At 49.9% G+C, this 26575-nt stretch overlaps 4 protein-coding genes across 4 annotated transcripts in view; 2 read left to right on the top strand and 2 right to left on the bottom strand.

Annotated features, from left to right (window-relative positions):
- Window positions 1-5887, top strand: part of IUM83_19447 (succinyl-CoA:3-ketoacid coenzyme A transferase) — a gene marked incomplete at both ends in the record, with an annotated part of 44502 nt that extends 38615 nt beyond the window's left edge. Inside the window, 2 exons of the mRNA XM_067944497.1 lie at window positions 2639-3081; window positions 5750-5887. Coding sequence (XP_067789573.1) covers window positions 2639-3081; window positions 5750-5887 — 581 coding nt within the window. The remainder of the gene's footprint in view (window positions 1-2638; window positions 3082-5749) is intronic.
- Window positions 5888-23085: 17198 nt separating this feature from the next.
- IUM83_19446 (uncharacterized protein) lies at window positions 23086-23301 on the top strand (the record flags this gene model as incomplete). Its single annotated transcript, XM_067944496.1, has 1 exon — window positions 23086-23301. One exon carries the CDS (start codon window positions 23086-23088, stop codon window positions 23299-23301), a length of 216 nt encoding a protein of 71 aa, XP_067789572.1.
- A 157-nt stretch (window positions 23302-23458) lies between these two features.
- Window positions 23459-24277, bottom strand: IUM83_19445 (uncharacterized protein; the record flags this gene model as incomplete). The annotated part of the gene is made up of 1 exon (XM_067944495.1): window positions 23459-24277. The coding sequence occupies one exon, from the start codon at window positions 24275-24277 to the stop codon at window positions 23459-23461; it is 819 nt and encodes a 272-aa protein (XP_067789588.1).
- A 14-nt stretch (window positions 24278-24291) lies between these two features.
- On the bottom strand, window positions 24292-24633 carry IUM83_19444 (uncharacterized protein; the record flags this gene model as incomplete). Its single annotated transcript, XM_067944494.1, has 1 exon — window positions 24292-24633. One exon carries the CDS (start codon window positions 24631-24633, stop codon window positions 24292-24294), a length of 342 nt encoding a protein of 113 aa, XP_067789571.1.
- Window positions 24634-26575: the final 1942 nt, after the last annotated feature.

Here is a 26575-nt window from a genome sequence, read left to right as displayed (position 1 = left end):
TAACCTAAGTAATTACTAAGTACTTACGCTTCCTCATACACGTAACGCGACATGTAAGCAAAAGTAGTGAGTCAAGTTAGACCCACTATACTCTCGCATCCAGTTTACCGCGCAGAGAAACTGTTGTAGCTCTCCGGCGGTCATTCGTTCGGGCATCGACCTCATACTTTCAATTCGTTCAGGATCATGAGCAATTCTCTTCTCGTTCACGAACTTACCGCACGACTTCACAGAAGCCTGTTAGAGACTACATTTTTAAATACTCAGCTTCAGTCCAAAGCCATTGACGAGACAGAACAGCTCCTGCATTTACTGCAGGCAGGTTTCCATATTTTCGGCATGCAAAATCAGATTATCAATCCATATTAGTAAGTGTTCATACAGAAACGCACCGAAACATTTCTCCATAGTCTGCTGAAAATATATCGCAGTGTCACTGTGTTGGAGTCAGCCTTCAACAGCACGACGTATACAGTAGTATACTGTAATTAGATTTACGAGGTATACGATAACAGCAAGAGTGATGGTAGAAAGTGCAACACCGAGTGCGCACTTGAGGAAGCACTGTGTAGGCAGGCTTCAATCTCAGATTTCCTTTCTACCTAACAAGTTGTGTGTCTTATCGTTCGGCACCGGCTCGAGTACGAGCTTCAGCAGGGTTATGACCGCAAGTAACGCAGCCTCCAAGAGCGTAAGTGCCGCAACAGAGATGTCTTCTTCGTCCGACTCTGACGACGGCGGCAAGAGCAAGCGCAAGGGCTTCAAGATCGGTCCGTCGGGAACTCCTGTCGGTAAAACCTCGTTGGGGTCATATACGGTACAGATCTGCTTTGTGAACAGATGTACGTTTTGAAATGATCAGGTGTGAGATCTGAAAATGCACGGTCCTAAGGCGACCACGTGGAACGGTGGTCCCTGCGGGACCGCTGTGAAGTAGCGCTCATTCGGTAACATGCAGGCACCTACGCAGTCTATCGCGGGCAACGCTGAACCTCCTGGTGACGTGGGGACGCTGTCCAGCGTAATATCAAGCCGCCCGAGGGGCCAAGTGCGGCAAGAGAAGACCACGTGCTACTTTCGCGGCTTCAAGTACACCCGCGCGTGGGCGTCGTCCAGGAAGATATCCTACCGTTGTTCTCATTGGCGCCAAGGTTGCCGTGGCACGATGGCTTTCTTCATCGCTACCATGGGCTACACGGCAGGACGCCCTCACACCTGTCGCCAGGTTGATGCTGCTGGTAGTAGCCTAGTGGATGTCACCGGTCTGATGAAGGATAGAGCGGACATGCTAGCAATTGATCAGGTTGCGCTACCTGCGCGACGTATTTGGGAAGATCTCCGCAACGAGTTTGATGGTGCGAATAATGAGCATGTGGTGCGTGGGTTGTCTGAGACCCAAGTGCTTCGGCGTGTTTATCAAGCAAGAAGCAAGCACTTCAGTGGAGATGTACATGGAGCGATTGAAATTCCACCACTTTCATCGGCGTTGAACGAAGCTGCCTCGTTCTTTCAGTTTCACTATATCACGATGAACCGCGAGAATCTCAGCAAACCTACACGACTGATCGGCTGGGCCCACCCTACCCTTATCAACCTCCTACGCTACAATGGAACTACGCTTTTTGGTGACGGTACATTTCGCTGTGTACCATCAGGGTACAAACAGTGCGTAGTTTTCATGGTGCACGACAGAGCTTCAGGACTTTTTGTACCTGTTTACTACGTTTTGAGTACTTCTCGTAGTGGCGATTCGTTTTGGGACATGGTGCATTTTGTAGTGCAAGGTACAGATCAGCAATTAGAGCCTGCCGAAGTCGTGTGCGACTTTGAGAGCGCCTTAATTGAAGCGATTCAGACGCAATTTCCCAACGCAATTGTGCTGGGGTGTCTATTTCACCTTAAGCAGCCGCTCAGACGCGCTATGAAGAGGTTTCTGATTCCTGAGGAGGAGTGCTGCATCGCTATGACACGTGGTGTCGTTGACATGCTGACTGTCGTTGAGCATTGTTTGATAGAGCAAGCTATCAAGTGGGTGAAGCGTCAAATTCGCCAGCGTTGCGGTGAGGCTGGGATATCCTATTCGAAAGCTAAGTGGCGAGGGTTCTGGGGGTATTTTCAGCGAACGTGGCTGGAGTATTACGATGTGAGTGTCTGGAATGTTGCCGGCCTAAACAACGAGCTCATTGCGCGGACGAATAATCCTCTTGAGAGGTTTAATAGGGAGCTCAATAGTCAGTTTCCTAAGCCTCGCCCAAGTATGGCGAGCTTTGTGGGTGTCATTAAGACGCTATCTGCACAGTATGTACAGCGTCTTGCTGACGTTCCTCGAGGGCGCGCCCGCCACCTACCACGCGAACGAATCGAGCTACCTATGCCGGTTGAGATACCAAATGACATTGCTGATGACTCCGAGGATGAGGAGCCTGCAGCAGTCGAGCTGCCAACTGACAGCGCTTCCTAGCCCGATGAGGATCCTGGCGGGCTGAATGAGGAGGTGCTATAGCAAGCAGGTAGACCTAATCGAGGAGAGTAATACACGTTTGTTTACCTGGATGAGCTGTCTGATCACTTTCTGATCACTGCTAGGGTAATTTGGCTGATCCTATACCCCGATCTGTACCGTATATGACCCCAACAGGAGGTTACCCTCCTGTCAGGTGGGACAGCGAGGTCTGGACATTCTACAAGCACGCTATCCTGAACGCCTTCGAGAAAATCTTGCTGTATGGCATCACTACGGGTAGCGAGACCGAAGACGCGAGCTGGGACGACGAGAAGAAAGGTGACTTCAAGAAAAAGCAAACCAAGATCAAGATTATTATTCAAGGCTCGCTCTCCATGAGACTGGCTAAGCAGGTGATGGCGAAGCCGACGGGCACCGAGATGTGGAGAGAACTCATGGACTTCTACGAGGGCAAGTCGAACCCAGCGATGACGGCGCAGAAAGTGTATTGCTTGCGATACAAACTACACAAGACGAATCTGCGAGGAAAGGACGACGTCCGAAGCCACCTCTACAAGCTGTTCGACATCAAGAACAGGCTTGCAGACCTTGGTTCACCTGTCAATGACTTGCAAATGGTAGACAGAATGCTACGGAGCTTACCAGCACTACCCTGCTACAACGAATTACGCCGGAAAGTACTTTTTAGCTCCAGCATGGGCAAATATACGCCTGATTTGGTTCGTGAGATGATTTTGACAGCAGAATTGCGGAGTAAAGACTGGGGAAACAACGCTTTTGGGAACAAGCAAACCAGTTAAAGTCAAGTAAAGCAGAGTGGCGTGCAGCGAAACAACAAGAAAAAAAGCTAGTGGAGACAAGAAACGCAACAAATCAGGAGGTAGTGGTTATTTCCATTGGGGAGGAACAGACCACTACAAGCGCGCCGTGCTGGCTTGGGAGAAAACACCAGCGGACGGACCGCACAAGCCAAATATGCTCAGAACACCCCCAAGTCTAAACCACTGCAATCAACAAATGAGGGTGAAGGACACGCGGGAAAACGCGATGTTGTCATTGGAGAAGCAGTAAAACGAGCTCTGAAAGACTATGATCCGACTCGATGGTACTTTGATACTGGAACTAATGCGCACATCACAGCGCGTGCGGAGTACTTCACAATATTGCAGAGCAAGGAAGATAGCGACTGGAACCCTACCATTTCAGGTTTTGCTTATGGTGCTGATACCAAGGCGGAGGGTTTCGGAACAATTATGTTAGCAGCAATGATTGATGAGGAAATTGTGTTTATGCTGGTAGAAGACATGTTGTACGTACCCAGTGCAGGTTGCAACCTGTTGATCCGACTTCGCACTCACTTGTGCTCTCGGCTGCCAGTTTCCAACTGGTTTTTTTTTATTATCTTTTGTTTTTTTTTTTACCTTTTCTGCGGCCCTCTTGGTCTCCTTTGGAACACACGAATTGCACCTAGCTACTCCTAACATGCACCTAGGTTCACATCCACTTCCGAACGCTATCTGAACATCCTTGTGTGTCGACATGAAACACAATCTGCCTGCACCCTGTCGACAGGATGCAGCAGAACACCTGTTCTCACCCGGTCTAGCGCTGGACCAAGGGTTCACAATGATGTGGGACTCCGAAGCTCGCATCTTCGGGATGGCTAAGGAGAATACGGAAGTAATTCGCACCGAATTTGAGAACAGACTCTGGACATTCAACGCACAGAATGGGGTAACAATCTCGCTAACAAGAAGAATATTGCGGTGAAGAAGAAAGTCTTCGCAAACTTAACTGTCACAGATGGTGTCGAGGACATCGATGTGTGGCATGAACGTTTGGGACATACATGCCCCGAATACGGTTGATGGTCGACCGTGGAATGGCGAAGGGCACCATGCTCAATCGCCGAGGGAAACCGACTGTGTCGGCTGCCATTTTGGGAAGCAGCTCCGCAAAACTTTCCGGAAGAGCCTCGATAGACCACTCGAGAAGGTGAACGACATGGTGTCTGCCGACTTACCGATACGAGGAGCAAGCAATGGCTCGTCTTACGCTGCAGTACTTGTCGTGGTGGACGGGTATTTACGCTGCGTGAAGATCTACCTCTTGTAATCGAAAGGCGATGTGGAAGTAAACAAGCACATGCAGGAGTACATTGCGTGGGCCGAGCGACAACACGGGGTCAATGGCGCTGAGGTGATCACACGTATCACACGCAACTGGAGTAATGACGAGGAGGACGAAAGTGGCGGAGTATTAGTGAAGCAGGTGCTAACTGATCAAGGCCAAGAGTTTTGTAATGGATCAATACCGCACGAAAGGGATCATAAACACTAAAGTTGGGAGTAATGCGTCACAATTAACTCATGTCGAGGGACGCATCAGACCCTGATTGGGATGGTGAAGACCATGATGCATCGACCGGGTTTGCCATCATCCTTCTGGCCTCGAGACGGCAGTCTATGTGAAGAACCGTGTCTTTTGTAAGGGCTCTGGAAGCACGCCATATGAGCTGATGTTCGGCTCAAAGCAGGACCTGCATCACATTCGAGCGTTTGGATCACTCGCATTCTGCCACACGCTTATGTCTAAACGCGAGAAGCTCGCCATGCACTGCAAAATGATATTCTTGCTGGGATACCACGAGGATGTGGTCGGATGTCATGTGTACTTCCCAACGGAATGCAAGAAGGGCTTTGTATCCGACGTGGAAATCAATGAAGCCATCAAGTACAAAGCTCGCTTTAAACGCGGATACAGGACCAAAGTGAATAGATGGCTACAGACATTCAATGAGTTCATCGAGGAGGACGAGTTTGATGATTTCACGAATGACGATGATGATGACTCGTCGCAGCAAGTAGAATGTGGGGTTGATTCTGAATGCGGCGAAGCGACTAATGTCGAGATGGAAGACGTAGAATCGGTGGATGGAAGCAACGACTACGATCGTACAAATGTGTGGCAAGAACGACTACGCAGTAGACCACCTCAATCCAGCGTTTCGGGCAACAGTCTGTCAAACGTGCAGAGTGAACACGAAAATTCACAAAGTGGAAAGAGCGCTAATCGATAGTTGTGGGATGATATCCTACGCAACAGCTCCCTACCAGAGCTCGCAATCGGGTACCCGAACCCAGGTAAAATGCTTACCCGACCGGGTATACCCGAACTTCGGGTAGGGTGCGGGTACCCGAAATCACCCTCGAGTTGGTGCGGGTATACCCGAGTGTATCTGTAATGTTGTTTACGTACAACCGCTTGCCTTTGTTATTGATATAGTCCACTTATCCGAGCCTTTTTCATCCCAAGAAACGACAGCACTTGTTCAAGACGCTGGGAGAGTACCAGTGCTTTCAGTGTTTCACCATCCCGTGCGACGAGCACCCGTTCTTCATCACGGCGCCGCTGCTTGACTAGGCGAACGCTAACATCTCCAAACCCAGCCACCATGGAGAGCGAGAAGGCTACAGACTCCCAAGCGAGCTTCTACCCGTCCCGACACAGTACGAAATAATGTTCAATCCGACACGGTTGTAAGCCGGAAGAAGCTGCAGGCAATATTTCATACACATTTCAGTGACTACTTTGCTGGGTTCACCACCGATTTGTGGACGAACTCAATCAAGAGCAGGTCGTTCATGTTCGTGACACTATATTATCTTACAAAGGACTTTAAACTGTGTACTCGAACGCTGCAAGTTAAAAATGTGGATTGGGTCTCTCACACAGCCAGCTTCCTGTTAGGAGTGTTTACAGAATCGTTGTTTTAGATTTTGGCATCCACGACACTTCTTGTTGTACGGCGGTGACAGATTGTGGCTCCAATCTCTGTGGGGCTGGTGGACTTCCATCCGACATATACATGAGCTTCTCCCTGGGTAAAGACGACAAAACCAGCCTCGACATATTTCAATGGTGGAACTTCACAGGTAAACCAGCATATCCGAAGCTTGCGATGGTGGCAAGGGCAGTACTGAGCATTCCGGCGTCAAGCGCCGTATCGGAAGCAATTCTCTACTGCGGGAACCGTAATGCGAAAACCGCGGAATTCCCTCAATCCTAGATTATATTCTCGTAGTGAGATCAAATAGCGATCTCATCGACTGACAGTAAAGATGAACTCACAATATATTGCACATTTTGTTTTGAATGGCTCTGTTTGTATATAATGGCCCGGGTAAAGTTCGGGTACCCGAACGGTGCTGTCGGGTGGGTGCGGGTACTCACTTAGCGACTTGTACCAGACCCAACTTAGCGTATGCTGTCGGACAGCTACGCCGCTACGTGCAAAGCCCAACCCAGCAGCACATTGGCGCTGCGGAAAGGTTACTGAGGTACCTCGTAGGTACGAAAGCTCAAGGCACTGTGTACTTAATAGATGCAGCTGCACAAGGCCCAGATACCCTCGTTATTGACAGGTATGGTGACTCAGACTGGGGCAACGATCCCGACACCAGAAAGAGCGTTACCGATTATGTGCATTACATAGCTGGAGGTGCTATTTCGTGGTCGTCGCGCCGCCAATCGATTGTGGCCCAATCCACCGCAGTGGCAGAGTACGTCGCTGCCTGTGAGACATGTATGGAAGGGCAAGGCCTCCGTAACGATCTCATCGAGGTGTTCTCCATGATGAAGATGGAGACTCGACTTGGAATTGATAACCAGGATGTCTACGTGATGGCCACGAATCCTACTTACAGCCGAAGGGCCCGACATATTGAGTTGCGTTGGCACTACGTCAGAGATCAAGTGGTGAAGAAAACAGTTGAACTGTGGAATGTGAAGACTGATGTTAACCCATCAGACTCGATGACGATGCCACTCGCAAGCGACCGATTCGAGATGTTAAACGGCATGGTCGGCATGACCAAGGAGCATATTTCGAAGTGACTACCTTCGGAGGAGGGCGTGTTGGAGTCAGCCTTCAACCGCAGGACGTACACAGTAGTATACTGTAGTTAGGTATACGAGAACAGCAAGAGTGATGGTAGAAAGTGCAGCACCGAGTACGCACCAGAGGAAGTACTGCGCAGGCAGGCTTCAGTCTCAAATTTCCTTTCTAACTAACAAGTTGTGTGTCTTTTCGTTCAACACTGGCTTGAGTACGCACTCCAACACACTGCATCGCTGGGGCACTTGCCTGGGCGTGAAAATCTTAGCATCAGTCGTGTAAGACATAATCTCCGGGCACCACTCAGCTAGTGGGAGTTGCCATAAACCTTTCAGGAAATCAAACAAACCGAATTGTTTTATGCCTTGAGCATTTGCTAGTATGACAGCCAGAACGTGGATTACGGCTGCCATTGTGTCGGCAAGGCTGTTGACAAGACTGAGCTGGTGGTCATCAATTGTACTCGCCTTTTTCACTGGGAGCGCTGGGCAGGTTCATCAGCTTGTTGGATTTCATAAATCCAGCCTAACTCAACCAAACGGGCATTGAAATTCCGCAGAAAGCGACGCAGTTGCGGCTAATACTTTCTCCGCTTGCACTTGTAGGGTTTTGCACCAGTCTTAGGTGCAGCTCGAGAGGGGGAACTTTGCCTGGGGGATTATCACGCAGACGTCATATATCGTAGCTAGTTAATCATTATACATATCTAGTGTGCATGACAGCGCTGCCTCCTCCATAAAAAAAACCGGAATTATGACTTTTCGATTTCCCACTCGGTCGTTGTCCCTTCTTATAGGCAACGCCAGTTAAACTGAAACTAACGGACCCGAAACACAATTCTCAATTGTCTGAAAGATTGTATTTCCAACGCAGTTATCATCAGTTTTCATCCTTACAATTTTCAGTATTCGTGACTCCGTGCTTTCGTCACACTATACTGAACCGAAAGTTATGAGATATTGATTGGAATTGGCCTGAAACAATTCCGCTTTATGCTTTTTAGACAAGCTCTTGATCATCCTCAACAATCTGTGGCAAGCATGGCGAGAAGTTCATCCGCTCATACCGCATAAAGCGAACCTTCATTTTGCCAATGACTCAAAGGCTCATTCAAATCGAAAGTAGTGTTAGCCAGTGCCACTAATGCGCTCTCCTTGTGGGCGAAGCATTCGAAACAGTTTCCCACTGTTTCGAGTGTCGAGTGATCCTTGGCACAGTTCCGTTCTGGGACAACTCATGTCGGCGCTTCTAGATGTTGATTATCATTCGTACTGTTTCTACCTTGCGTTGCATACCCTGTGCCGGGTACAAAAAATCGTATTCATGTATGCTCATTGATCCGGCGCCGAACCAGATCAAGCAAACAATAGCAAGAATGTTCTTGGAGAAAGCACAGTTCCAGAACTTGGTAATCAAACTTGAAGATGCCAAAACAAATCTCGCAGTCTTCTTCTCTTTTGCGATACTTTGGACTAATAGCTGCATCGGGAGTGTCCGCGGGTCCCTACTGTAGTACATGAAGAATATAATAATATATTTCTTGACAAATCGTTTTGCTACCACCCTAGAAGAACGAACCCTAACCCTCTCCCTTGAGAACAATGATCTCCATGGTGGATCACCTCCGATCGCAGGAATATGAGCGTGTGCGTCATTCCAAGTCGATGCTAGCTGAGCCGCGCTTGTCTGATGAAGACGCGGCGCGACTAGTTGAAGCGTACCAGCGCAACGACACATCGGCGTCGCAATACCTCTCGCTAGTGACGGAGAACCATCCACTCATGCCAACGTCGACGACGCATGCTGTGATCATTGACTCCGGAACGTACTGCACGACCGTCGCGATGCCTGTCATCTTCAACTCCTTCCTTCAGGACCATGGAAACGCTGTTGTGCAAGAACTACTCTCGCGCTATGAAGTCGTTCTTGTGGAAAAAGCACCTGCTGGTGGGATACTTGTTCATGTTCGTTCCGGTGAAGCCGAACGAAAGCTGGTAGGCGAAGACATCAACCCACTTGGTCGCAAGTTCAAGATCAAGAGACAATCGCCTTTTGACAACAAGTTCTACTTTGATGTTTTTGGAGTTCGCTCCACTGAAACTGCCAATGAACTCTTCATGGGTTTGACTCGACTTGGCGCCAGACCATTTTTCCTGACGCCACGTGACGTTACCATGGAAACGCACGTAACTACATCCACGTGGGGTTTCTACTTTGGACAAGAAGAAGTTCCTGCGTGCCTGAAAGTGGGTGGATACGTCACCAACCAGTTGATCTGTGGTCGTAAGTACTACATTGCTCGAGGAAAACGATGTGATGCTCCGCCGACACGTGCTGTCGGCTTCCGAAAATCGCCGTATGCGGTGGTACTTCCACCAGACGGTGAACAGCCAAATGATACGAACCCGACTGCGAAAAAATCAAAAAGACTCAGCTGCTGCGAAACGTTGCCAAGACGTGTCCTGCAGCCTACGATAACGTCGAAGTTACCAGCGAGTTCTGTAGTTGGTCTAACTTGACTCACTACTTTTGCTTACACGTTGCGCAACGTGTATGAGGAAGCGTAAGTACTTAGTAATTACTTAGGTTAATTATACTTGAGTACACAAGTATAATATAAATCAGATAAGACTCCAAGTGACTTAGATTAGGTAAAATGAGAACTGTATTGTTTGTAAATTGATCTTCCTCCTGAATCTGCTAAAAACTGTTTATCATCTATGAAAGGAGTTAACAGCGGCTGGCTGTCAAAGCCCCGCCAATTTGCACGTCTCTAATTGGTAGAAAGATGCTGCTTTCTATCAATAGAATCTTTGGGTAGGTGTGGACCACTCATTGTGGTGGCCCACTTCAATGTATCCATTGGTGTGTCTTACACCAAGGTGAGGAAGTATCCAAAAATTTTAACAGATAACCTATCTGTTAAATTCACAAGTGGCTTGTAGCCACTTGTGCGTGTAACCCCGTTACACCATCCCCCCTTAAGGTTAGACGCGCGGGGTCTCCGCACGTCAATCTTCTGAATTGACCATTCGTCAATCCTCCGCGTTTGGAGAAGAAATCCGCGCTCATTCAACGATGAGCGCGCCTCAAAAGAAGAAGACCTCGAAGTCGGTGGGGAGTCATCTCTCCATCGACGACTACTTCGAACGCTAGAAGGCGAAGTATGGCGACGTCGTCGACTTCGACGACGACGATGAAGACATGGAGGGCGAGGAGGACTCGTCCTCAAAGGGCAAAGACTCAGTGTCGAGCGAATCGCTCGACCCTCATGCCAAGAACATTCGCCCGCGTGAAGGGGACGATTCGGACGCTTCGAGTCCGAAGTGTTCGCGAACTGAGAGCGATACCCCACTCGCTTCCGCTGGGGCTCTCAGTACTACGCGCGCTGCTGCTGCAGCGCGTGATTTCAAAGCTCAAGGCTCTCCGCACGCTGTGCCTGCAGCGCGCGATCCGTGGATGCCGTCCGCGTCCGAGATCACGGACCGGTATGGGAACTCGGTACCTCCGAATGTGGTGCCGCTGTACGTATGTAGCGCCATCAAAAATGACGCCGTGGCTCCCGAGCTGCACTTTGATGCGGAAACGCATCAAAGGCGCGATTATTACATCGGACTCTTCCATGAGCTCCGATGGTTTCAAAGCAAGAAGACATCTTCTCGCAGCAAAGTGCCCGAATGGCAGGCACTTTGTCAAAGTTGGAACATTTTTGTTGAAAACTTCAACAAGAAGCCGAGTGCTTACCGTGATCGGATTAAGCAAGCGCGTGATCGCTTTGAGACGTACTCGAAGCGTGGAAAGTTGGAGCAACTCCACGTTGCGGCGGAAGAAGCGAACGTGCCGTGCGCTGTGCCCGAGGGCTTTCAGTGCGCGAAGTGCTTCCCAGGCGCGGTCCGCTTGAGCGACCGCGACCTGAACGGGTACACGTCGTTCCGTGTGCCCGAAAGGCTCAAAGAGCTCCGTGCTAAGTTCTTAGCACGTGAGGGTTCGGGCGCTGGCGATGATCGCAGCGCTCGTATTACTTCCGCTGCCCCAGCGCGGACTGCTCTTCGTACGCCCTCTCCATTTCCGGAACGTCCTCCAGCAAGTCGTTCCGCGGCTCCCATGTATCTCGATGGGGAGGAAATCCTCTCCAACGAATACGAAAACGAGCCCCTTGAGGGTTCGTTTTCGGGATACTATGGTCAACGACCCGCTCAACAATCCAGCGGGTTGAGCCGCGGGCGTCACGGATCGGCGGTGGCGGGGGTGGGAACACGCCCCGGGTATGATCAGCCCCGGGCTGATCAGTACGCGTCTCTCCATGACCGGGTGGAGCCCGCCGTGGAGCGTCTACAGGGCGCTGGGTTCGCCGCCCTGAAACAGGAGCTGGCGAACCAGAAGGCCCAAGTCGCGGCGGTCTCGCAGGCCGCCTCGAATATCCAGGTCGAGCTGGGGACCCAGATGAAGAGGTTGCTCCAGCGCGTCCGCGCGCTGGAGGAGAGGCTCCTCGTTGCCGAGGCCAAGTCCTCCGCTTCTGCCTCGGCTCCTGCCGAGGCTTCGGGTCAGCCGAGCTAGATGGCTCGTGCTGCAGGTATGGCTTCAGCCGTCCGACGTAAAAGGTCGGATGGAGGCGCATGCTAGACGGTATGTCTAGCGTGTATGCGTTGCCGTGCCGTGCCAACACAGCGAACGGCCCGATGAAGCGCGGAGCAAGCTTACTTGCTCCGAAATCCGAAACTGCATGTCTAGGCAGGTTTTGTGTAGCTAACAAAACTAATGAACCAACTTTAAATTCATTTGTGTTGCCTCTGCCCACATTGTCTGCGTTCAGCTTCTGTTGATCAACAGAAGCTGCTATTGCATCCTGGACAAACCGAATTACGGCTTGTTTTTTGGTAATGAAGTTGGTCGCATCCGAGCTGAAGTCATTCAGCTCGCTCTCCGCTAGAGGCCCGGCCTCTGCGTGGTTCTTTGCGGTGTCTGCGCCCTGCGTAGACCCGTGGTCTTTGTCCTTGTTGTTGGAGGAGTCTGCGCAGGACGCAGACTCATGTGGTTTGTTCGTTGTTGCAGCTGACACTGTGCAAGTGTGAGCGGTTTTCTGCGGCTGCTGTATTGCGGTCGTAGATCCTCCCCCACTTAAAGTGGGAACCATCACTCCGAGTAAACTCGGTAGACGTGGATGCCGCATGGCATTCACGTAGAACGGTGTATGCCCAGTCGAGGCATGTACTGAGTTGTTCATGGCAAACGCTGCCATCGATAAGCACTCGCTCCAGTATTGGAACGAATGAGCGTAACTCTTCAAAATGTCGACGAGCACGCGATTCACGCCCTCGGTTTGACCGTCAGTCTCCTGATGATCCGCAGTCGACATTGAAAGCTGGCTCCCAAGAAGTGTAAACACTTCTTGCCACAGGTGCGCTGTGAAGCGCGGGTCTCTGTCCGACACGATGTCGGTCGGCATGCCATGGTGTTTGAACACCATGTCGACGAACAGACGGGCCGTCTGCTTCGCGGTCACTTCTGCCGGTACCGCAGCAAGATGGTACATCTTGCTGAAGCGGTCGACGAAGACCACAACAGCGGTATTCCCTCCGCTGTCCGGGGGGAGACCAAAGATGAAGTCCAAAGACATGGACTTCCAACACTCCGACGGAGTCGGTAGTCATTGCAAAGGAGCCTGCGCGAATGGCGCAGGCTTTACGCGTTGGCATACCTCGCAAGCACGGATGTACTTGCGCACCCACTTATACTGGTGGTGCCAGTAGAAGTCGCGCGTGAGAAGGACGTATGTCTTCTCACGTCCGAGATGTCCCGCAGTCGGGGCGTCGTGATACTCGTACATGATCCTGAGTCGCAGGTCATGATCGTTCGGTACGACAACGCGATCCGCGTTGTCGTCGACTGCATTATAAGCACGTACTTGCACAAGTACGTGGCCAAGCCAAGGAACTGCCTCAGTTCCTTGACACTTGAAGGCGTTGGCCATTCGTTAATCACTCTGACCTTTTCCGGGTCAGGGCGAACAACATTCTTCCCTACGAGACACCCGAGGACGGGTATCTCGCTCGCCCCGAAGATACACTTCTTCAGGTTCGCGTAGAGCTTATGCTTTCGCATAAGCTCAAGTAGTTTCCGGAGATGCTCCCTGTGCATCTCAATGTCTGTCTTACCGTCCACAAGCCGACTGTGGATGAACACATCATCGAAGTAGCTCGGCGCGAAGTCGCAGGGGTGTTCTTAAGTCCCTGTGGCATTACTAGCCACTCCCAGAGCATGCTGCTTGGCGTGCTCACTGCCGTGAGAGTGATATCGCTCTCACGCATTAGGATCTGATAGAATCCGTCTCGCAAGTTGTGAGCACTGTAAACGGTGCTCCCGGCCATCGAATCGATGATAACATCTTTTCGCGGTATCGGCGTCTGCGCCGGTACCGTCGCATCGTTCAGTTTGTTATACGCATGAACGATTCGCCATCCGCCCTGTGGCTTTTTGACACAGAACGTCGGAGCACTGTGCGGGGACTTTGATTCCCGCACTTGTCCTGCTTTGCGACGACTTTCAAAGAAGTCATCGATCGCCTTCACTTGCTCTCGCGGCAGTGGCCACTGCCGCGTGACACAGTATTTCGTGCTGAATGCCTTTGTCCTGCAGAAGCTCCGCAGGAATCTCTTCCGGGAGTACGTATTTGTACTCCCTCAATAATTTGTAATAGGGACTCGACTTCAGCGAGTCCCAACCTTGTTCCTCGAAGCGCTCTCGCTTCGTCTTCGCACTGAGAGTGTCTTCACTCTCCGTGGTACTTCCCATGAAGAGCTGTCTCAGCTCTTCGCTCTCACTCTCCGTTCTTTCGCTGTTCGAAAGAACGCAGACCTGCTCGATGCGTCCGTCGTGCAAGTCGCGCGTGAAGCGCTTCCAGCTCATGACTGGAAGCGAAGTCAACTCCGACGCCCTCGTCGGAGGATTAGCGAGTTCCATTTCCTGATACTGGAATCCAGTATCGGTGCGCGTCAAGACGTTCAGCGTCTCGACACCCGGCGCCACCGCCTCTGTCTGCCCGGCAGACAGTTCTTGTAGAGTCTCGGTCCCGGACCGAGACTTGCGCAGCGTTCTCCGCTTGCGCCGTCTTCTTGTTGTGCGGAGACCGGCTCCGCACGGTGGTTCTTCTGGTCCAGGCCCGGCCATGGACGGTTGTTCGCCGGCGGACCCTGTCCGCGGGCGCGCGGTATCAAGCCCGGCTTGAACGCATGGCGCTTCGTCGTGCAGCCCGGCTGCATGACAGCATGCAAATTGCGTCAGTAGGGGACGTTTGTAACCGTTCGTACTGTTTGCAGCGTCAACTCCCTTGATACGCCTTCGTCACGTCGACGCCATTCATTGGCGGAGCCCCTCATCACCGAGGGTGCGTCGGCTCTCGGAGCTGACGCGTCGTTGTCGACCTGACCTCTTCGGGTCAGGGACTGTCCCTTACACGCTTGAATGTGGGTGTTGGTTCCCGGAACCAGTACATCTTTTTATTCTGACGTCGACAGCATTGCCGACGTTGGTCTCACTTGTGCGCGCCCTCGCGCACTTCCTGGGCACTCTGGGACAGCAGCATTAAGCGCTGTCTCGACTGGCGAGTCGCGCGCACCTGCTAGTGCGTGCGCTGCGGTAACAGGGCCATTGCTCTCTGTTCCGCTGTCGCGGCCGAAGCCCACGAGCGTGCGCTTCTTCCAGTCTATCACCGGATCATGCCGTGCAAGCCACGGCATGCCCATTACTACGTCGAACTTATCGTCCAGGTCCAGGACGATAAAGTGTTCGACACACACTCGTTGTTTGTACGAGAAGTGCACGTTCACGACGCGCTTCTCGGTCTTTACGATGGCACCTGTTGCCGGTCGTACCTCCAGAAAACTTCGAGGTACATTTACCTCCTCGAAGTCATGTCTCGGCAGGCTTCGTAGTCGAACAAAGTTGTTCGACGCGCCTGAATCTACCAAAGCTCGAAGAGAATCACTCGCTCTCTTCGAGTAAACCTTCAAGATGACTAGGTTGGGCCTGTCATCTTGTTTCTTGCAGCGAGAGCTAGTCTCACTGGGGGCTGTAGTCTCAGTGTCGCGTGCCCGATGTCGGCACGCGCGACCGCATACCAATAGGGCGCCCTGCGCCTACTGGATGTTCACGTTTTTGTTGGTCCGCGGTGATGCCTAGCATCGCCACGACGGCCACCTCCAGGGGGCATGGGAGCTGTGCACTCCCGTGCAAAGTGACCGATCCTTCCGCAACGGAAGCATCGCACGTTGTCTCCCCTGCTGCTGGTAACCAGCAGTTGTTGCGTTCGAGAGGTCCATTGGTTCCGGACCTCCCGTCCTCGCTACCGGGCGCGGTTGCGGCCTCGGCACATTGGCATGGAGTTTAGCCTGTCGCAGGCTGAAATCTTCTTGCATGGCAAGGGTGATTGCAGCTTCGAGAGTACTCGGGTACTCTCGGAAGAGATAGGTCTTCCCGGGCCCATCTCTCAGTCCCTTCATGAACATGACGACTTTAGCCGCCTCGTCAATTGGATTGGACACGATATTTGATACCAAGTATCGTGCGCGCTGCGCGTAAGCATGAACGTCATGCTTACCCTGCTGAAGGTCGAGGAACTCCGCCCTCGACCGGAACTCGTTTTGCGGGGGCTCAAACGCTTGCTTGAGCTCCTCTTTGAACACTTCGTACGTGCTGAAGCACGTAGGATCGGAGAGCCGGCGTCCATACGCCCAACGCCTTGCGCGTTCGCCAAGGCAACACATGGCGATCGCGACCTTCGACAGCGGGTCGACGATGCGTCGAGCCGCTATGGCTGTGTCGAGCTCGACAAGCCACCGGAGGAGAGGCTCACCCTCTCTTCCCACGTAATTGCTTACGCTCAATTTTAATGATTGAGCACGCGGTGTCGTCCCTGACGACGCCGTCACTGAGGAAGCAGCATCACGCTGCTCCTTCATGATGAACCCCAGAGCAACACCATGTTGCTCTGTCGGCGATAGCGTACGCAGCATTGTGGCTATCGCCGCCTCCCCAATCACTGTTGACAGTCGTTGGAGGGCCTCTCACTCTGGGTCAGACAGGTGGGGGCAGTCCGCGCGTGCAACATGCGTTGCAGGCGTATTAGAGCTCTCCATGGGCACCTCCGTGCTCATGTGGTTCTCGGCTCCGCGTTCGTACACCTCGCACGAACGTCAAGCAGTCGGTCGTTGGACGGACTACCAAGTGCTACCAGCTGTAGTGGGTCTAACTTGACTCACTACTTTTGCTTACACGTTGCGCAACGTGTATGAGGAAGCGTAAGTACTTAGTAATTACTTAGGTTAATTATACTTGAGTATACAAGTATAATATAAATCAGATAAGACTCCAAGTGACTTAGATTAGGTAAAATGAGAACTGTATTGTTTGTAAATTGATCTTCCTCCTAAATCTGCTAAAACTGTTTATCATATAACGGAAATTACGGAATAATACCCCGGGCACTATTTAATAGTACCCCTCACAAAATCTCGAAAGGTTACTCTGTATTACCAAAAGGTTACATCGCTACCTTAGCTTACTCGTCGATCAGTGCAGCATCATCAAGAGCGTCGTGCAGCTCGTCCAGGTTAAAGTCGTCCATATCCTCGTGGTCCTCGTCAGCGGCTTCCCAGCTTGTACAGAATTGCTCACCATACACGTCGTGCTTCGCAACGTGCCAGTCCAGGTAGCTGTCTGCAAACCCAGCAGCAGAGACTGAGTTAATGACAGTGTTGCTGTCAGTGAAATGAGGTGTAACAAGATGACTGGTCATCAGAGCAGGGTAGGGTACGTGAGTTACTGTAGGGTTACTACCGGGTTACTCTGAGAGGGTACTATTTGGATAGAGGGTATTAATCGGGAATTTCCGTTATGAAAGGGGTTGACAGCGGCTGGCCCACCAATATGCACGTCTCTAATTGGTAGAAAGATGCTGCTTTCTATCAATAGGATCTTTGGGTAGGTGTGGACCACTCATTGTGGTGGCCCACTTCAATGTATCCATTGGTGTGACTTACACCAAGGTGAGGAAGTATCCAAAACTTTTAACAGATAACCTATCTGTTAAAATCACAAGTGGCTTGTAGCCACTTGTGCTTGTAACCCCGTTACAAGCGAGTTCTTTGTATGAACGAGAACAATTTGAGCTGGTTGTAAGCAACCAACATTCTCAATCATCAAGCGAAAATAAGGTGGATGAATGCCCAGAAGACCCGAATGGTGATCTTCACAACCCATGCTCCACAGAGCTAGAAACGGATGGGTTTGACGTTGAAATGCAAGTGACGAGGATGTGGACATGGGCATGAGTGTGGAAACCGGTTTCAAGCGCATTGATCGATCCCAGGCGTCGTTTGCGGATGAAAATCCATACTCGTCTCTCGAAATTATGGATTGTGAGTTTGAAACCTTTGAACCAGGCGTCACGTTAGGCACAACTACTGGCATTCTCGTAATCCCTCATCTATCACCTACGGGGCAACCCAAGAGGATATTGAGCCTCTACCAACGAAGCGTCGCTCCTCCACCTCTGGAAACACATCTAATAGCACGTTAGTGGCGGAGGAAGACATCCTGGTCGCTGCTGAAGAAGCAGAACTCGAATCTCATGAGGACCGCGTTGCCCAAAACATGCAGCACTTGAAGGCAAGTGAAACACTTCAGAAGACCTCTAAGAATATGGGCAAGATTGCAGCGTCTATCACGGCGATGTCACTGGCATGGTCTACTGCGCTTTGTGCGGACCTTGCAGAAGGTGGACAATATGCCGAAGAGCTTGCTTCGATCCACCTGCTCAACCGCGTCCTCGCAAAACGGGCGGGGACGAATGTGAATCACCATTTAACAAGCGCATGGTTGCATGTCATCTACCTCTTGGAAAAACAAGGAAAACGTTCATGCAGTTTTTGGTCGAGGAACGGGAAAACCGAAGTGACAAAGTGAATGCCAAATGGGGCATTTTACGGCTGCTTAGTGCATTTGAACTATTGCTAAATGCGATGTGCCCATTTCCGACCAATTCCACTAAATGGATCGAGTGCCTGACTGGGGTAAATGAGGAAGTTATTCGATGCGGAGAACACACTCTTTCTCTCTGATCAGACCCTTTTGAAATTGATGGAGTCCTCATTAGGCCAGCAATTGCTGAAGAAGTTGAGTCAAAAGCTGCCAAAGAACTCACTAATTGTTGGCATGCTCAAGTTATGTTCAAGGTCACTGACTGTTCAGGAACTTCCGAGTGTGAAACTGGAAAGTTTGTCGCCAGCTACGAAGGCGGCCGCCAACGATTAATATGGCCGCCGAATGCGATCTAGTTCAATCTTGCAAGATCTTGACCTGGAATGTGCATGGAGTAAAAAGAGGGTGGACATTCTCTTATATCGCAGCACCTTAAATATTTTTATTTCTCATGTATTCAAGAAACGCGGTTTAAAAACCGACATCAAGTCAATCGATTTAGCTACTTGGTGCAGCACAGTTTTGAAGGACGAATATTTATTTCGGATAGAAATGGTGCGGCACCGCAGACTACTTATCCAAGAAGTGGGGGTGTAGCAACCCTTATTCACGGATCTTGCCCGGGTGTTGAAACTGCGGAGATTGTTTCATCAGCAACAATTCAGAATCGATACCTGCTGGTGAAGATGGACTGGGGAGAAACTATATGCTATATTCATACATGTATGCACCAAACGATGCGGCTTCGAGGAAGGCACTATTTGAACGACTTCCGATTGATTTTGATAATGATGGAGACAATACTCATGTGATCCATGTGATCTGTGGAGATTTTAATCTAGCTTTGGATCCGCGAGTTGATACGATCACTGCATGTTCTCGACCTGACTCCAGTAGGAATGCTTTGATATCATGGATGACAGACCTAAATGTGGTAGATGCATGGAGACTCCATCATCCAGACTCAACCATATTTTCGGGTCCAATTCCTCGTCTAGACTATATCTTTATTTCTAACGATTTGATATCATCAAGTTATCATGATTCTGGATATAAAGATTGGGAAGGCAGTGACCACAGAGCTCACCATGTTGAGCTCACATCGTGGCATCACCCCACTGGCCGGGTTTTTGGCGACTTCCTGACTGGTTACTTCAGATACCACAACTCCGAGATGATATACGGGAGGAAGCTAAAAAGGTCCTCCAGATTCTAAAAACCTCGAGGAACTCCGGAATTGTGTGGAAAACATGGAAACACCGAATGAAGAGCTACCTCAAGAAATGCCAGCATAATTTAAAAGCAACTGCATGAACTGAACTCACCCATGCTCGACAGCAATTGGAATAATGTGCTTCGGCTGCTGCTCGAGATAGCGACAACGAGTAGATCTCTTTAGATCTTTATTTTGCAAAGGAGAGATACGAGGAATGTAAGGAAGAATGGGAGGCGTTTCAAAGTACAGTTGGATTTGAACGCATGGTAACTGAATCAGAGAAAAGCTCGACGTTTATCTTTCGCTCTCCACGTCTTGAACTACGACATACACCGTTGGATTCGAAAATGCGCTCAGAGGGAACAGTATCTAGCAACCCAGCAGACATTGTTAGTGGCTTTCAACGTCATTGGGGGAAAATCCTCGAAGATTCTTGATACGCGCAAAGTGAACCACAGCCGCCCAACAACAATTACTGGACTCAATTGATCGTACGCTTACAACGGAAGCAAAACAAATTCTTGATTCGGAGCTAACCGGGGAAGAAGTAGCTGATGCAATACGATCCATGCGCGGGCATTCTGCTCCGGGGCCCGATGGATTCACCACAGCCTTTTATCAAATTGATTCTGCGGTGTTTGGAGAAATACTACGCATTGTGTTTCGATATCAACTGCAACGGGGAGAACTTCTACCACACCAGAGGTATTCATCGGTGGTGCTCCTTTTCAAAAAGGGGACCGTTCGAACCCTGGTAATTATCGACCGATAACATTAATGCCCGTGGAAGTCAAGGCACTATCCAAAACACTGACAGAGAGACTAAAACCTTTCATGATATTGCCAGTTCATCCAGATCAAAAAGTTTTCATTCCTGGAAGATCCATTCATCACCAAGGAATGCTAGTTTGAGATCTTCAACATTTGGTAACTAGTCGAGGGGGGAAAGCTGTTGCTGCATTTCTTGATTTTGCCAAAGCATATGACCGCGTGAATAGAGACTACTTACTGAAAGTAATGGAGCGTCAAGGTTTTAGACCCACGTTTTTAACATGGATAAAGCTCCTCTACAGTCGGTCACAATGGTCATTAATGGTAAATGGATGGGCGCAAGCTGCTCTAGAGACCTCTCGAGGGGTTAAGCAAGGTGATTCGATATCACCTTTTCTTTTTGCTTTCGCTCTGGAACCTTTGGGAAATTTGCATCGTGCACAACGGCAGTGCGGTGTTGCGGTTGATGAGGAGGTATCGATTCCTGTGGCCTTTTTCGCAGACGACACTGTGTTGTTTTCAATGGATGTAACACATCTACAACGACAATTGCGAATAGTTGACATGTATTGTGCTGGATCAGGCGCGAAGCTTAACCCTGCCAAGAGTGTGATTATGAGTCTAAATAGGCATTGCTCAGCACCCAAGCTTGAACCGCTACATTTGCTGCAGAATGACGAGATCGTAAAATACCTTGGAATTCCGTTCGGAAATTTTGATACCTCCACCCAACTAGCCGAGACTTTGGATCAAAAGTTAATGAATCGTCTTCGCTTGTGGAAGGGAAGGGCACGTACTCTAATGGGGCGCCGGTTAATTGTTCAAGCGATGATAGTATCAACGATTTGGTACTTCACAACCACAGTTAATATCCCACTTCGTTTTATTAATCAGTGGCAAGGTGTTGTGACACGATACGTGCTGTACAATAGAGTGTCAACAAGATCCGGGGGAATAAACATAGTAAAAAAAGGAATGGCGATATTACCACGAGAAAAAGATGGAATTGGTGTACCGGACATCGCAGTAATTGTCAAAAGACAGTGTTTTAAGATACTTCAACAATTTATACAGGCGCTGCAAACTCACAATGAAGATACAGACTCTGTGTGGTACCGTCCAATAACGGAATTATTGTTCCAACGATACGGAGCATTTTCTCGGAAGTGGTCGGCTGAGTTTCTTATCTAGAACCCACCAAAACTGCCTGGTTGGAGGGCAACGAAGTTACCCATTTGGTGGCGTCAGCTATTAAGGATTGGAACCGTTTAAAATGGCCTCACCGTTACTCTTTACAGTACACGAGAGCAAAAGAGGTTCAATACGCGCTGTGTAGTCCAATCTGGTGGAATATATCAACAACCTTTCAAGTTCGTCAAGAAGCGGCTCGTACACCTCTGGGAACAGGAACAAATAACTTTAGATTCCTGTGCCGTGAACTAGCGCATAAACAACTTCGATGTGTAGCTGACTTTCTGGATGAATGTCATCCCTGGCCCACTGCTTACGGGTTTTTCTGTAAGATTTGCACACTGGTACGGCCGATGACTTTCCACCAACATTTGGAGTGATAACAGACAAAGGAACCAGATTCTTCCTGAACCTTCAGTTGACAGATTGGAACGAACTTCTACGACCTGCTAACGTGATCAGCACTCATCCAATGGAAGAGCTAGGTTGTTCAACAATACGAATTCATTCGACACTATCCCAGTACAATCTACTGCGCCGGTATCTTACTCCTGTAATCCATGACGTCATGCTTCGACTGTTTTTTGGAGATCTGATTGTTGGTTCAAGGCTCTACTTTCTCAAGTCACGCCTTCCAAAAGTACAGGAATGTGTTCGGGAATCATGTACAGCCATTGAAACAGTTGAACACTGTTTCTTCACATGCCCTGCAATACATGAAATGTGGGTGACTCTTTGGAATCCATGGAGAAACGCTTTCCGCACATACTTATGCTGGCGGCTTTTGCTTTTTCCACAACCACAAGACATCGATGCGGGATGGAGACACCAACACAAGGTTTTACTAATATTATGGAGAATTCATACAGCAATAGGTTTTCATTCAACTTGGCGATTACGCAATGAATTGCACTTACATGAAACACAAGATAACCAGCCAAATATTCAGATTGGTGAAATCATTTGGTAGACATTGCCAGTATATCTTCCAGCATCCCGATACGCTCAAGCTATCCAAACAGGCAGTTGCTGGCGTGCTTAAACGACTAGGTTTTGATGCACCGACATCAATACGATTACCCACACCAAGCCAACCAATTTGGATCCCAAGATAAGACCAAATTGTTTACTGTAGCCAATCGGTCTACCTGTAGCTAGCAAAACGAAACGCCCGCTAAATAGTTAATCAAATTTAATTCTTCTTCTAATAACATATTTCTTTTTGGCAAATACAGCGCAATGTAGTTCGACGTTCCATTATTAGTAAATGTCAATGCCTTCAAGCGTGTCATCCAGCAACATCCTGTCTAGCGCGCTAGAAATCTCTAGCCAGAGCTCGGAAAGATAATATTAATACAGTAATTGTTGTATTATATTGACGGAATAACTTATTATAGCAAAATCGAGATTACCGTACAATACGAAATTATGTCCTTAATAGGTATTTTGATATTTTCCTGGCGTAAATACGCCCGAACCGGCCTCCATCAAACGACTGGCTCCAGTCTTCTGCATGGATTGCTGCTTCCAGTCATGTTGGCTGCCTCATTTTAATATTTGACAAGTTCCATGCCGACCTCACGAGCAATTTTGACCTTCTTCTTCGCGGACTGTGGCGACGGATTCTTCTCGTGCACGCACTGCGGCAAGGCCCGCAAGCAAACTGCAGGGACCGGCTACACGAATCTTATCAGCCTTCTCAAGATCAAGCACCCCGGCTACGACGAAATGTATGAGGAGAGTCAGCGGAACGCTAGCCAAACGCTGGATGCTCATGGCATCTAGGACTCGAACCCCAGTGCATGGATTGGTAGGGTTCCCCAACCATTACACCGTTCAGACCCCTATCAATATTTTTATTTATTGCGATATTTATTATTGAAAGTCATGCTATTGCATTAACTTATTACGCGTTTTCTAAAATCGAGTTCAATTTCTTATTTCATTTTCGGAGCACTGTCTCTAGCATATCCTCGCTTACTGAGTTCTGTAAAACCTGGTGAAATTCTTCCGCAAGCGCATCACATCGATATGGAACTTGAACCTTCAAGGGGACTTGGCGCACGCAGACCTTCACAAGAGTCGAATCTTCCTCCGTCGACGGCTGCAGACAAACCCACCCTGTTTCTTCTGAGTGCGCTCCGCGGAAAGCGTCTTCACCCTCCGACAGCGTCTTCCAAATGAAAACCGTGCGTTTGTCTTCCTGCACATACCGCTGCAGCACTGAAATTGTCTCCCCATTTGCCAAAGTCCGGAGCAATCGGAACCGAATGACAACCGTGTCGTTCGGAGTCCCCGGCCCTTGCAAATCTCGTCTGTCCTGGTGTCGGTGCAGCAGATTGGCTAGTTTCCACATCGTTTGGTGCGTGTGCTGGTAGTCATATGGCTCTGTGAACTGGTTGAGGTGCTGAAAGTACTGGATTTCTCCATCGCATTCGTTGCGATGCACTGATGTGGTTACTCCGTCACGGTCGAATTCGCCCAGCACGTCGTCGATTTGAGCATAACACGCGGTCGCTTGGTTCACCAGAGCATGATACAAGCTTTCATCGATTGGAGGACGGCTTAGATGTGGAGAAACACGTCCAGCGAGACCCGGTGGCGTCAAATCCGTCGCGCCATTGGACAACTCCTCGCATAACTTCTTAATGAACGAGGCTTGCAACTTCACTGCAGCGAAGAGCCTCATCTGCTCAGTCTCCGCAAACATTCGCAGATCCCGTTGATGCAGCGCATATTCCTTCCAGGACGACTTTACCATGACTCCTTGCGCTCCTACCGTGGAGTTGACTTGGGTCCGTTGCGACTCCTAAAGCTGTCGAGATAACCCATCCACCATTTTGCGTAAAGTGTCGCGCTCAGTCTTGAGCCGTCGGTGGTATTGCGAATCATCTCCTTTTCGCGCCGAGTCTTGCGCACGGCCGGTTGAGACTCACACTTCGCCGGGTTACTGGTCGAAGTCTTGATGCTGCCTAGTTCGTCTGATGGTAAAGTTCCGATTCCGTCGTCAGGTGCAGGCCGCTCGGTCTTCCCGTCTTCTTCTATTAGAGCCCGGCGCTCGATACCGGGGCCCAGGAATGCTGTCATCGCCAGACGCGTTGGCTCGGAGGACATCATCGCTGCGCGACTTGACGCTTTGTTTCTACATACTACGTAGTATACTGTACTGATGCGTTGGCATTGAATAGAGTGGAAAGACGGCAAACAGCCTTTCAGCTGCCACTCTCACCATCGCCGCTGCCGCGAGGAGGACAGCTGCTGCGTTGGCAACGTTAGGCAACGTACGAATACAGTGTAAGTGTATTAATTTATACTATATATAGTATATATTATATTAAGCAAAAATTCTTTTAAAATGCTGGTAGTCTGTCAGTAGCAGGTGCAGTGGTGTGGAACATCTTCAAAGTGTTTCGGAGGAAAAAAAAGAAAAAGAAAAGCAGGCTCGACTGGGTTCTGGCTGTCGATGAAATCAACCCAAGACGGCGCCAATCGATTCAAAAGGATAAGTAGGCAGTACGCGTTCGTGTATTACCGTGCTAAGTGCAATGTTCACTCTTACAAGTAATGTTTTTCTCATGGGCTATCCACGACGCCAATATCCTCAATCGCCGACCTTCCTACATGTACTTTGGCGTCGATGCAGCAGTCACTCGACTTGGCTAGTCGCCGTGGTTCAATAAAGTACCGCCGAGACTTTACAGACCGGTGTGGGTGACTTGTGTGGACGTCAGTTGTGAAGCCAGCACAGCGCCAATGCGGTAAGGAAGTTTATTTCACGGCTTGGCGGACGTTGATAGAAGATGTCGATCAGTAATTACGAGTCCACCGGTTTGATGACAGGCAAATTGGCGTCATTTTAACGCCTCCGCGACAGTCGTTCGTGAAGGAATTGCTTGCCTCAAGGAAAAAGAGGTTGTCGGCTTAGTTCAGGGTATCCATTTCTGTGCAGCCATCTTGATTTCTCAACAACGTTGCGCGTGCTATGATTCCACGACGGACATTTTCGACGCTGAACTACCATCTCCTTGCGAAGTAAAAGTCCCTGACTTGGAGCTCTTGGAGCTGCCCGGCAGTTTTTCGCAAAGCTGTCCAATATACACAGCTTGCATTTTTGCGGCGGCGAAAAGTCGAGTTTGCTCCATCTCCGCCTTCTTCCGCTGATCACGTTGGTACTTTGCTAAGCCCTTCCACGAAGAAGACATCTGGGGAAACCCGTCAGCTCCTGCCTCGCCGCTTTGGCAGCATTTGCTTTGCTGTAGCCCACGAAGCTCCAAAGCCAACGCCTCCGCCTTTTGACGAAGGGCGTCACGCTCAATCTTGACGCGCTGATGGTACTGCCGCTTGCGAATGGCCTCCTTCTCTTCTCGAACTTTGCGCTTCAGTGCTTGCCTTTGCGGGGTGATGCAGCTGAAGGCTCGGGAGTCGGTTACTAGCAGTGGCCTTGGTGGTAAGTAGCATTGATTATTCATCATGCCTTCCTTGCTCCAACCCAAGCTGGCAGAATTTGGACCCAGCAGAGCTGCTACCTCGTCAAAAAGCGCGGCATCGGTCGACATCTCAGTTTCCGGGATTCTTTTGAACTGACTGACCTCGGCGGCAACGAGCACTGGAATCTCCGTTGGAGGCGGTGCGGCTGTCTATTCTCACCATCGCAGAGGGTTTGAGTGCACGTTTGCACCACAGCGGCCAGAGTAAACACGAATCAAAACAACTGGAGACAAGTGGCGTCTACACGATACGTCGATCGATCCTGCCGTTCATTTCGGCTGCAAACAGGATGGTACACGCAATATTGTCGACACAGGACACGGTGTCATCGCACTGCCATGAGCAAAGTAAGCAGCAACAGACACGATCGCTAGCCACCGGCGAACACTTCCTGGAGTGGATATTCTGGCCCTATACTGTGGACCAAGGCCGTTCATCTATTGGCAAATCTGCTTGTTTCAACCGTGAGCATAGCCGCTTGTCGAGTGATTGGTCTGCGGTGCTGGAGGGCAACCTATGTTTTCTTTTCCCAAGCAGCAGTCACAGACATCTTTTGCGTACATGTTCAGAG

This window comes from Phytophthora cinnamomi (genome assembly GCF_018691715.1).
Source record: "Phytophthora cinnamomi strain GKB4 chromosome Unknown Contig51, whole genome shotgun sequence".
NCBI lineage: Eukaryota > Oomycota > Peronosporomycetes > Peronosporales > Peronosporaceae > Phytophthora > Phytophthora cinnamomi.
This window is presented reverse-complemented; position numbering and strand designations above follow the sequence as displayed.